Source organism: Podarcis raffonei, chromosome 5, assembly GCF_027172205.1.
Source record: "Podarcis raffonei isolate rPodRaf1 chromosome 5, rPodRaf1.pri, whole genome shotgun sequence".
NCBI classification, from domain to species: domain Eukaryota; kingdom Metazoa; phylum Chordata; class Lepidosauria; order Squamata; family Lacertidae; genus Podarcis; species Podarcis raffonei.
Window position 1 is genome coordinate 30,416,500 of NC_070606.1, and position 13,104 is coordinate 30,429,603.

Sequence of the window (13,104 nt, forward strand, 5' to 3'; positions counted from 1 at the left end):
TTCCTTTCTGCACCATTTATTCCAGTTCTATGCCTCATGCTTGTTTCAAATTTGGAGGCAGCTCACGAGCGACAGAATCCAAAGCGTCTGACTGCACCCCACAGAACTGGGTGGTGGTGTGGGGGTTTGGGGGAGGAGGGAGAAGAAGCAGGATTTTTGAAATATACTCAGAGTCCTGTAGTGATTTCATGCTCTTTATTGCAGCTTGTAAAAGTGATTGAATTGACCCCCAAACCTCAGGCTTTTATATACATTATTTACACAATGAGTCCTGTCTGATTGGCTGATTCTGCTTCCCTCCTGGAGCCTGATTGGTCTTTTCCTGCAGGCCAGTCAGTTGTTGCATTCTACGATCCTACCAGCCTAACAGGCTGATTACCGTATTTTTCGCCCTATAGGACGCACTTCTTCCCCTCCAAAAATGAAGGGGAAATCTGTGTGCGTCCTATGGGGTGAATGCAAGCTTTCGCTGAAGCTTGGAGAGCGAGAGGGGTCGGTGTGCACCGACCCCTCTCGCTCTCCAGGCTTCAGAAAGCTATCCGCAAGCCTGGGGAGCCCGCGGCAGTTCCCACAGGGCTCCCTAGGCTGCGGATAGCAGCCTGCTGCCCGGAGCGCGGGGCACACTAAAGCCGCGGCTGGGGAGGGGAATAATTTTTTTCCCTTTATTTCCCCCCCCCCAAAAAAAACTAGGTGTGTCCTATGGGCTGGTGCGTCCTATAGGGCGAAAAATACGGTAACTTCCTTCTGGAGCCTGATTGATCTTTTCCTGCAAGCCAATCAGTTGTTGCATTCTAGGATCCTACCTGCCTATTGTTCTAGGATCCAAGCTTAGTACAATTTTACTCATCGTTTTTGACAAATCGAGGCTGCAATTCTAACCCCACTTCCCCATTGGATACAATACGGCTTACTTCTGAGTAGGCACTGTTCACATTGCACTACAGGGGGGAAACTGCTATCATGTAGCTTGAAGGACACCCGATGTTTAAAAAACAAAACAAAAGGCCAAAGGGATCTGTTTACATTGATCTCTGCGATCATGACATCCTCCTGTTCCTGATCCCATCCCATTTCTTTACACACACGAACATACACATCATGGAAATTTTAACAAGGGAACCTTCTACCATTAAAATTCACATATGTATATATGTATGTAATTGGCTTCATGAATATTTTATTTTGGCAGTTATCTCAAGAACTGATCTAATGTCAATTGCAAAGTGAAAATTGAGGTTGCCTATCAATACAAAATTGTAAGTTCTGTTAAACTGAGATGGATAGGTAGACTGAAATGAATGATCCTCACTAGAACAGTGTATGATTATGGCTGACAGGTAATCTTTTCAGTTCAAGTCATACTGTATTTTCTTCCAATCAATTTGAAAGAATTCTTAAAAACATTTATAATACGCACAATAACAAGCCTGTAACTTATTCATATATTGGACAGTGGAAAGTGGATGGACAGCAAACATCACACCATGTTGCAATGTACTTATCTAACCCCAAGGTTTCAGCCTCACCTTCTCCAGTGCCTTATATTTGTGTAGTGAACTGCTGAACATATGTACATGATGACAGCCACAACACAACAGGAAGAAACTGAAATCAGCCTTCTGATGGTGCCACTTTGCAATCAACACCACTATGAGGTTGAGGACAATATATAAACTCATAGGAATCACACAACTTTTTTCAACATGTTACCAGTGAGCCATCCAGAGTTCCCTGCAATTGATACACTCCCTGAACACAAAAATGAATCAGTTCCAGCTAATGCATCTCTCAGACACAAAGATGCCCATGAATCTCCTTAGAGAACACTTGTCTTCCATCTCACAGGGAAAGGGCTGATTTGCCTGTAACTCTAGTGAGATTGAGAAGAGAAGGAAAACAGATAGAATGATTTAATAAGTTTTGGAATGGGCATGTGCCTATTATTCCAAACTATGGGGATTGTTGAAATTTTAAGAATCATAATAAAAAAAATTCATAGATTAGAGTCAAATGCACTTTTTTTTAAATGCAGCTGCTCTTTGAAATAGGTGTGTTATTGTTATAGCAATTACAGACTTACTTTCTTTGCGGACATCACGAAGCGCAGCATTAAGTTCCTCCATTAGCACAGGAGCTTCTTTAGCAATTTTTTCCCCTTTGTCCAGTAAGTTCCAAGTGGCTTCTTCCACAGAAGCAAGGATAACACGGGCTCGTTTGGAGCATCCTTTTTTCTTATTAGAAGGGTTTTGAGGGCAATTCACTAATGTGGTAACCTAAAAACATAAAAGACATTTTAGTACTTTCAGCTCTGAAATTAAACAGTTACATTTTTCAGCATATATTAAGAAAATAATGATCCCAGATAACTGACTAATGAAGCTCTAAGGGAATTTTTATATCAAATTCATAATCCATGATTTGTGCACACAGCACTAGTATATCCAACACATGGTGTATGAAGAAATAAATTCAGAATGAAGCACACACAAACAAATAGTCTCATTAATTGCCCCAAAAGCAGCCTCTAGCTTTTCAAGCTGTTATAGTGATTAGTCACACAAAGGCAAAATATGTAGAGGTATAACAGTGGTGCTAAAACAGACATCATATAATCATAGTGTTTGCTTTGCTTATATAAGCTTTTCAGAGAGAGATAGAGCGAAAGTTGCTTTTCAATATTAAAGCTATTTCCAGGATAGTTCCTGTCAGGACTGGTCATTGTCCTCTTCAGATCACCACACAAACGCTTCTTGTTCTTTTATAACTTTTTATTGTGTATTAACAAACAAACTTTTAAACTATCCTTATCTTTAACTATTCTTCCTCAGAGTCACTTATTTCAGATACCTTTTGAGCTCTGCCTCTCCGTGACCAGCCACTCTCAAAATGGCGAAGGCGCCCTTCCCTTCGCTTTCCCGCTCTTTTTTCTAACCTCCTGACTAGAGCTGGCTTGTATCTCCCCTCCTCCGAATCTGAGCTAGAACTGAACCCTTGCCTTTCCTGTGAACATCCTGTTACTCCCTGTTGTTCCTGTTGCTCTCTTTTGTTAGATTCACTGCTCTCCTCACCCCCTTGGGGAAAACAGTGTTGCCTCCCTTGAAAAACCTCCTTTACTTTCTTTAGTTCCTTTATTTAAGCTGCTTCAGTGTAAGTTTTTCTGATTTACATTGATAGCTAGGCATGGCATATTACATATAAGTGTACAGAGTCCAATGAGGACCAAACATACTTAGTGGCTACAGTGCCAGATTTACATATGGGCTGAGCAGGCTGCAGCTGAGGGCCTCATATTCTAGCGGGGCCTTGTCCTCCTGCCATTTTTTTATCCAGATTTTACTATCTAATCCCAGTTACTTAGTAACATTAAACATGTGACATATGAGTCTATGACTGTATAACAGTTACACAAGTGTGTACTTACTGTTTGGTAAGGTTTGTGGAAGCTTTAAAGCAGGGGTCGGCAAACTACGGTCCCCAGGCCAGATCAGGCCAGTCTGGGTCCTAAATCCAGCCTGCCCAGCCATTTAAGAACCCGCCGCAAAGCCAAGACTCCCGGCAATGGCGACAGGATGAAGAGGCCAAGCGGTGGCAGCTCTGCCAATCAAATACCGTGCCTGGTTTACCTCAGCGCAGTGCGGAGACATCTCTGCAAATCACATGCCGCACCTGGTTTACCTCAGCAACATTTGATTTGCAGAGATGTCCCCGCACCATGCTGAGGTAAACCAGGCATGGTGTTTGATTTGCAGAGCCACCACCGCTCGGCCTCTTCCTCCCATCGCTGCCACCGCCATGGTGCTCCTGTGGGCCAGAGAGTGGAACAGACAAGCTTGCTCTGCCTACCTGCTTCACAAGAAGCAGCAGCAGCGGTGGCAGCAGCTGCAGGAAGTTATGTGCAGCGCCTTCTTTCTCTGGGCGGGGAGGAAGCCCGTTTCGCGCCACCGTAGCCAGCCCTTCAGTGAATGAGGCAGGCGGCAAACCAAGAAGGCGGCTGGGGCTAGGGGGGTAGGGAGGAGGACTACTTGCCCCCCTCGCCTCTTCTTCTAGCTCCCCCCCCCCCCGGTGCCACTTCTCCAGAGTCCTTTGAAGATTACTGGATGGCCCAGTGTTTGCAGCAGATCCAGCCTTCTGGTTTGGGGCACTCAAACATCCATGGAAGTTGTAAGAGTAGTTTTCATTTTACTATAGTTTCTGGAGGCATTTTTTCATCAAAACTGAAAAGGACAGGACAACCAACATTCATCCCTGCAAACACGTTCCCTGCCTGGCTGCTGCCTCTTTCTACACAAAGACAATCTTTCAGGGCAAGAGAAAACACATAGTATGAGAACTCCCAGTATAAGAGAAGAAGTGAGACAGCCTGCTGGCCACATAGATCTGTCTGAAAACACAAGGGATGTTGAGAGAAATATGCCTCATTCACTAGTATTCGGTTTAGGGAAAAATAACTTGCAACAAATTCATCACGGTTTAAAAATTTAAAACAAACTAGGGGGAACACACAGAAAACTCTGGCTAAAAGTGCCTGTCATACTAGAACTAAGTACAGCTCAGAGTTTGGGGGAAAGAAAAAGAAAGAAAACTTCCATAAAACAAATGCACCAAGAATTTTTGGATTATCAAATTGACCTGCATGGAATGGAGACATAAATCAACAGTAGGAGAGAGTTCTCCTAACAGTATTAATCTCTGACTCAAAATGGCTAGGTTAAAGGGCAGTGCAAAAGAAGCAAAGTGGTCACTTCAAACCTAATAGTTTATTTATCCGCCTGAACCATTTATATACCAATAGCACCTAGTAAACTTTTATCTCACTGATGAATAAGACAAATAAAATGGGCAGCAGTTTAGTGTTCAGTTTCTATAGTCTTTATACTTTAGTTTCATACTGTAACTTTATTTTCTGCTTGTAAAAAAGGAAATGAGAGAAACAGTTTCAAAATTAATCTTTACCACAAATAAACAAGGAATAAGGATTATACAGATTGGATCTAGAAAATTGGATTAGAAAATTGGATCACATTCACAGAACCACAAAAAAATGAAGTTCAGACAACAAAGCTAAAACAACTCAGGAAGAGAGAGAGAGAGAATATTCATGAATTGGCTAAGTGAGAATTTAGAAAATGATGAAGGGCATATGATATAGTTACAATAATAGAAAATGCAATTACCAGGGGAAACGTGTAGTCAATTGAAATAATTTACTGCAAGTAGAGGCCATTGTGAAAGTTATCACATGGAATAAATGGAATGAAATTATTGAAATATATCAGAAGGTAGGCATCTGTGTAAACTAGCTTACTGATTTACCTATATGCCAGTGGAAAGTTTTAGGTTCAGGAAAAATCAAGCTTTTATGTGAGTACTAAGGAATATGTAAGAAGGCTAAAGATTTATGAATAGAGAGGCATCAAAACAGAAGAGATTCAGCTTAGCTGCTGAACCTAAATTACTATAGTTCAGCAGAAGTCACTTTATGCATCCCCAACACCAAAACCAGAGCCTGTCAGCTTCAAAACTTAACTCTGGCCATAGTTCTGAAACATTTGCAAAGCATACTCTCTGACAAAGTCTAGGCCTAAAATTGCACAAGTCTCCTTGAAGTCACAAATACACAAAGGAAAGCACAAATTACACACAAGCCTCTATCTTGCCTTTTGTTCACATACCAGTTCAATAGTTTTGCAGAGAGGAGGTTTGGGTCCTCCAAGCCCTTGCACTGTTCTCAGTAGGAAACAAGATTTCTAACAGGCCAAAAGAGGAGGTTCAGCCTCCTCCCCAAACATTCACATATTCTAGCCCACATGTCCTCTTTTTCATGGGTATGGAAAATGAGAGTTGTCATAGCAATCCATAGTTAAAGGAAGAAGTCTGCAAATATGTCCTCTTTTTTGCTCTTCAAAATATGGCAACCCTAGATATCTTCACTGTGTGAACAAACTGTGGTTTACACTGAGTTCATAATCCTTATTTTGGGTAGGCATGAGTTCATACTTAATGCAGTGGAAAATGCATATATAGCTATCCTGAGTCAATATTTTGCTCAACTTATTTTTCTGAACTCTCATAAAATATCACATGAGCCATCTCAAAATTTTCCCAGTTTCATTTAATAGTTCCATAACACACTTTTCCCATTTCTAATTTACCTGAATAATGAGGGGTTCCAATAACTTCTCCACAGTATGTGTCTGAATCTGCAAGTTCCATGGATCAATTTTCATTTTCATGTATGGCATGGCTGCTGACATTTTTTCCCTGGGGGCAAAAGGAAAATAATTATGTAGTTATATCAGCAATCATGGTATCGAAAGAGCTAAGCATATATGCTTAATTATGCCAAGAAATTTACAAGCTAAAGCCAGATTGAGAGGATGAGAAAGCAGCAGGAAGGCTAAGACAATCAAAAAGACAAAATATATTCATCAGGATTCCAAATGAATTCAACTACACTTATACATAACCTCTGGTTAATCTAGCTCAGTATTGTCTACAATGACTGGAATGAATGCAAAAAAATATGCTCTACCACTGGCCATAGGATCAGGTGCATACGTTTCAGCACAAGAAGACAACTACACCAACTTCAGAAGGTAGAAGATGGAAACTTCCAAGTGTCAGAATTATATTCTTGAGCCAAAGTGAGAATTGCTGAGCTCCAGACTTTATAAAATAATAGATTTACAGTGTAATCCTAACCGTATCTACTCAGAAAGAAGTCCTCCTGAGGTAAGTAGGGCTTACTCCAAAGTAAGTAGGGTTAGGATTGTAGCCTTATTTGTAATCTCTCCTGGTAGATGTATGGTTTTTCCAACTAAGTCTCCATCTGCACTAGGTCCATTCTCTGGAATTGCTGCCCTTCCTTGCACCACACCTTAGAAATAATCCAAACAACACTATTATGAAATAGTTGTAGATGCCTATTGTTGTGTTGTCCTTCTATGGCCCCATTCACATTAGTAGAGACCCCCATCCCAGTACTGCTGCTGTTTCTTGCTTGCTTGGACCAGCCTATAGTCATACTGCCACATATAAGTACCCGACATTACTACAATGATGCCAGCTTGCAACCAGACATTATTTCCAACCAGCATACTATGGGAGGCAAGAACATAATTAGAAGGTGAGCAAGTAAACTTATGCAGAAATATAATTCTTCACGTCAGACAGGATCACAAGACATATAAACCATAATGTTGCAACCTCAGAGATATTTGGGGATAAATCCTGTTTAGCATATATAGATATGGCTTTTATCTCTCATTCACTTATCTCAACAATATTATTTTATACTCTGATTCTGGCAGCCTCCTTATCCCGCTGGTGTATTTATTCTTGTCACGTAGACAAGTGTTGCATCACTTCTGGTAAATACTAGCATATGGCTCAGTCCTTTTCAGTTAACAAAAAAATGGCACCTCAGACTTTCACTTATGTGATATGTTTCTCATATGCTGAACTACGGGAACATCAGTTGTCAGATTCTCCTGGACATGGATTCGTAAGTGTTAACATCCTGTACCATTAGACAAAGATATTGAACTATTTATCATTTGATTGTGAATCCACACCTAGAAAAGCTAGGTAACATCACTGAGTTATTGCCATGTATGACTTTAATTAATTCTCCTACTCAATTACTTATTTGACATGGCCTTTACTAACCTCTTTCAGAGTGTTATTTCTCAAACAGAGCCTTTAGCACAGTTGGCTGCTCTTCCAACTGGAGCCAAAAAATCAATAACTGGGCCATCATATAAAACACAATTATTTGGCTAGAACAGCCTTGAAAGGATTTGTGTCAGCCTATCACAAAAGACATTAATATAGTAATTGTACAACTCTATGCATGCTTACTAGGAAGTAACTGCTATTGAACTAAGTTGGGCTTATTTCTGAGTAAACATGCTTTACTCAAGATCATTGTTGCACAATTATACTAGTATTTTTTTTTACCTTTTTACTAGTACAATACATCAAAACATCAGTTAATATCTTAAAGGCAAAACTGTGAAAACTCAATAAAATGTGAGCTTTTTCATAACAATAAATCAACACAAAAGGTATAACTTAACATACACTATAAAGTCTTAATACTGAATGCTTGATAAAGTGCCTTGGAAGTTGACACAAAAACTAAAGAGATGCAACATGTGTAATGTTTCCTTCCTTGATTAAATATAGACCTGTAAAAATAACTATGCAATTAGTGGAAAGCTCCCAATTGTTTTTAATCTGTGTTACCACAGGCCCAGAGAGATTCTGCTTTATAAACCAATTCCAATAATGTTCCAAAAGTAGTGAATACTTTTTGACATCTTCCAATTCCCTGCAAATTACAAGTGCTATAGGCAGGCACATATTTTGCCAATGTTCACATAGTCAGAACCTACACATGATTCTTGATTTCAATGAGATTTACTCCCAAGCGTGCATACAATTGAAATACGAAGTCAGTATTTTGAATATTTCGTCAATATCATCCCACTATTCTTGCACATAAATTCTGGGTTCCTTAGCTAACTAGATCTCCAGAGCTGTACAATAAATTGTACAAAATTAGGTTATGTTCAGAAATACCTAATTTCTATAATTTATTGATTTCAGAATTTGAATCTTCTTGGTGAAGTTTGCACAGGATATACAAAATCTTAAATTTTAAGAGCTTATTTTTGTATGCACTTGAGACAGAAAGAATATTATTAGGTGCTGTAATTCCTAATAAATCTTTCTCTTAAAACTAGATGGAATAACTACACCTACAGAATTTTAGTACAAAGCAATGTGTAAAGCCACTTTGGTTTTTTCTTTCTGTATAATGAATGAACGAACAAAAATTGACATTTCAGGAGTTTAAAGTTTTTTGCAACTTTAACAGGAGTACTGTCAACTCAGCTAATGAGTGACAGTTCCTTAGTACATGTGTGCACTATATGTTCTCACTTGCCTTAAAAAAAACAGCTAGTCTGTTTCAGTCACAGAACTCAACTGAATGGTAATTTGTGACAAAAGATTTTTAAAGGTGCAATGCTACAACACTCACCTATTTCAGAATACAAACAGTTGCCGTTCAAGTGCTGAACCAATGTCTAGGCAATTCTCCCAAAGTTTAGAAGTTCAGTGCAGCTATTATAGCTCACTACTTGGCTTATCATACATCTGCAAACAGAAAGCTTGACAAGCGCTGCAGTGTATTTCAGGGTAAGTGACAGCAGGGCCATAGGGACTTCTCGGGGGGGGGGGATGGGCACTCCTTAAAGCTATAGAGAGCAATACTATACAAACTCTTGGACAAATAATGAAAAAATAAAAATAAAGAACATAATTCTTCTAGTCTACATGGAACATACCTGGATAAAAGATGCCTTGTTTTGCCAAGAGAAAACTGTCTTTGTTTCCAGATTATTGGTGTGTCCCCCCCCTTTTCTTCTCTCCTACAATTTGGTCAAATGCCAGTCTCAGCCTCAAAGCAATGACTCAGAATTTCAAAGAGGACAGCGAAGGGATTCATAAGGTTCTCACCCACTGCACTGGGATTGCAATGTTATTGTTGTTATTTTTTCTTTTCTGCACCATGTGGCAACCCACAGAATATTGCATCTGACTCATAAGATGTATTTTGTCTTCCACCCACTTCCAAACAGAAGTATGTTGGTAAGAAACAGTACTCAACCCTGACAGTCATTTTACTTAATTGCTCTCCTTTGTGCGGGCATCTAGAGCAGGTTCTGCCCCTTTGTATATGATGGAATGAATGACTATGAAATTTCAACACTTCCCTTTAGAGTCCTCAGACTTCTTCCACCTTGAGCACTGACCGTGGAACAGCCTTCTCTGTTCACTCACTTTTATAGGACATCTTCATGTTTTCTCTATTCAGCTTCAGGGTCCCGTCTCCCTCGCCAAGCTAGAATATCTATCTATCTGTCTGTCTATCTTGATATAGATACAGGCATTTGAAATTTCCACCCAGCTGTGGTGGTAGTCCTGCTGTAGGAATTTCATTCTCTATCAAGAAGGAAAACAGAGCTCTATATTGGAATAATGAATCCAATCTAACAACTGGTGCCTTTCCCACTCAACCCCCACCAATGTCATGTACTACTACTCCCGTTAGCTCCTGCCAGCATGATCAATGGTAAGGGATGATGAGAGCTGTAGTCCATATGAGCTGGAGAGCAGCACATTGGCAACCCTTGCTATAACACAAAGTAAAAGAGAAGTGCACATAAAACCACCAAATCTCTTAGGAGGCCAAGACAGTGTGAAGGCATACTTGGCAGGATATGTTTTATAGTTGCAGTTAGCTCTTAATTTTATATTTCTCACACGTCGTCATCATCAGTTGATGTCAGCGCAACGCTAGGAATGTTATTTGTTAGCCTCTTGTTTGTTACTGAGACAATACATAAAACACAAATCATGTTTTATAGGCACCACCAAAAAAATGTGACTATATTTTTTCTTTAATTTGCCCTTATGCAGGAAAGATGTTTAGAATGCAAGAGACTTGTTATCTGTGAAATTTTTACAGTTTTTCTTGGAATGGAAAATATGGTGTATTCTCCCATAACAGCAAACTGGCTGTTGTAAAATAGTTGGCATAAAATATTATAGTTCTATAGAGTTTAATGAAGCTAAGCCAATTTAAAGCAACAGCATGTCTGTTCTAGCTAATGTCAGCATAGTGTCCTGTTCAGTTGACCTATGACACCATACGTAATAGTTTAAGGCATAAAAACTATGCCTTCCTGTTTTTCAAAAACCAAATAAACAAAATGGTATTTCCAGAGCCCTGTCTTTAACTGAGACTTTTACAACCTTCACCAAAAATTATAGCTTTTTTTACTTTGAAACCAGCAATTACAATACTTTGACCTAGATTACATTTTTATGTGTTTTATCCTTCATCACTTGAACCTCCTTTATCTCAGTGGCACTTGTGAGGAATTGCACACTGTCTTTTTATGGCATATTTTTATATTTTTGAAAACCTATCAAGTTGTTCTTTAAACTTCAGCAAAAAATATAATTCTTTCCCCCCGCCACCCTTTTGTCATATAATCTATGTTCTTAAGCCTTTACCACTTCAGCTGCTAGCTAAATCTACCACAAGTTGAACGATTCCAGGAGAGAAAGGAAGATATCTGAGCTGTACCACCTGGACTTTTCTCTCCCCTTTCACAGGTCTTTTACCACCTACTGCCTTGTGGAAAAATTCCAGGAGAGAAAGAGAGGCAGAAAGGCAAACACAACCTTGGAGTCTACTTTATTTGGGTTCTCCACAGAGGGCTATCTACCAACAACTGCCCTGTGGGAAGATAGAGATAGAGGTAAACAAAGAAGACATCATCTACCACTAAGGACCCTCTGGTAGGGATAGGAGAGAAATTTGATTCAGTTTGCATTTAAAGGAAACCTACCTAATTCAGGCGGGTTAAACCACAGTGCCTAGGACTTGCCGTTCGGAAGGTCGGCAGTTCGAATCCCCGCAGCGGGGTGAGCTCCCGTTGTTCGGTCCCAGCTCCTGTCAACCTAGCAGTTCGAAAGCACCTCACAGTGCAAGTAGATAAATAGGGACCACTCTCCGGCGGGAAACGGCGTAAACGGCGTTTCCGTGTGCTGCCCTGGTTCGCCAGGAGCGGCTTAGTCACGCTGGCCACGTGACCTGGAAGCTGTCTGCGGACAAGCGCCGGCTCCCGGCCTCTTGAGCGAGATGAGCGCGCAACCCCAGAGTCGGTCACGACTGGACCTGATGGTCAGGGGTACCTTTACCTTTTTTACCTAATTCATACTTTCCAAAGCAATTTACAAAATGAAACACAGCCATCCTTCAAAATTCACACTTCTCTGAATTTTGCAATGCAGTTCTTCACCAAAGTAACGTGTACAAAGATGCATATACCAAGGTGAAGTATGCATAAAAATGTATATACTCATGAAAATAGCAAGTGCATTCTGTTAAGGGAAACTGCTTTGCAAAAAGCTAATATTAGGCAAAATTGCATTAAAATGTATATTAGGGGAAGATAAAGGTAAAGGGAACCCTGACCATTAGGTCCAGTCGCGGATGACTCTAGGGTTGCAGCGCTCATCTCGCTTTACTGGCCAAGGGAGCCGGCGTACAGCTTCCGGGTCATGTGGCCAGCATGACTAAGCCACTTCTGGTGAACCAGAGCAGCGCACGGAAAAACTGTTACCTTCCCACCAGAGCGATACCTATTTATCTACTTGCACTTTGAACTGCTAGGTTAGCAGGAGCATGGACCGAGCAACAGGAGCTCACCCCATCACGGGGATTTGAACCACCGACCTTCTGATCGGCAAGCCCTCGGCTCTGTGGTTTAGACCACCACACCACCCGCGCCCATTTGGGGAGTCTGTCCCCGCCCCAATTCAGAACAATATGGTAACTCTGGGGAAGCATCACCAGAAGTAATAAAGAGGAATGATGTATGGATGGTCCAGTATAAAACTACCTCTAATGCCCTATTGCTGCATCAATGACATATTAAAGAAAACACTCACAAGAAGTCCAGCAGGCAGGATAGGCCCTTTCTGCCACACACACACACACACACACACACACACACAAATCTCATTGGGCTACCAACATTGCTTTTCTTGCAGGGCTCTCAACTTTTATCATTTACCAAACACGAAGAAATTTAGTTGGTGCCATTTTTCCATAACTTTGTAAAGAAAGATAAAAAGAGCCTGGTAGGATCAAGCGAAAAGCTTGTCTAGTCCAGTGTCTTGTTCTCAGAGTGGCCAACCAGATGCCTATAGGAAGCACCACAGCACTCACCCCACTCATGATCTCCAGCATTTGGAATTTAACATGTATCTGTTCCTGGAGTATAGCCATCATTATTAGTAACAAATGATAGCCTTATCCTCTTTCATTTGCCTAATCCACTTTTAAAGCCACCTAAACTGGTGACTGTCACCACATTTTGTGAAAGTGAATTCTGTAAGTTATCACTGCTGTTTAAAGTTTTTGCATATCTAGAAAAGCCTCACCTGACAAAAATGTGCAGGATGCACCTTCATCCCATGAATGAAGGGGGGAGGGGTTAAGTGCCATGGCCAGGCCCTATA

The 13,104-nt window shown here is 40.6% G+C and overlaps 1 protein-coding gene across 6 annotated transcripts in view; it reads right to left on the reverse strand.

Annotated features, from left to right (window-relative positions):
• CTNNA3 (catenin alpha 3) overlaps positions 1-13,104 on the reverse strand; it is a 577,974-nt gene that overhangs the window by 543,585 nt on the left and 21,285 nt on the right. The window contains exons 1-3 of one of the 6 annotated variants that reach the window (XM_053388387.1): positions 9,850-9,938; positions 6,153-6,261; positions 2,081-2,273 (exon numbers count right to left, since the gene is read on the reverse strand). In XM_053388387.1, coding sequence (XP_053244362.1) covers positions 2,081-2,273; positions 6,153-6,254 — 295 coding nt within the window. In that variant the 5' untranslated portion in view covers positions 6,255-6,261; positions 9,850-9,938. Of the gene's footprint in view, positions 1-2,080; positions 2,274-2,847; positions 2,989-3,421; positions 3,541-6,152; positions 6,262-9,046; positions 9,200-9,849; positions 9,939-13,104 lie in introns of those variants that run through there. The other 5 variants (XM_053388385.1, XM_053388391.1, XM_053388388.1 and 2 more) reach the window with 5 other exon arrangements.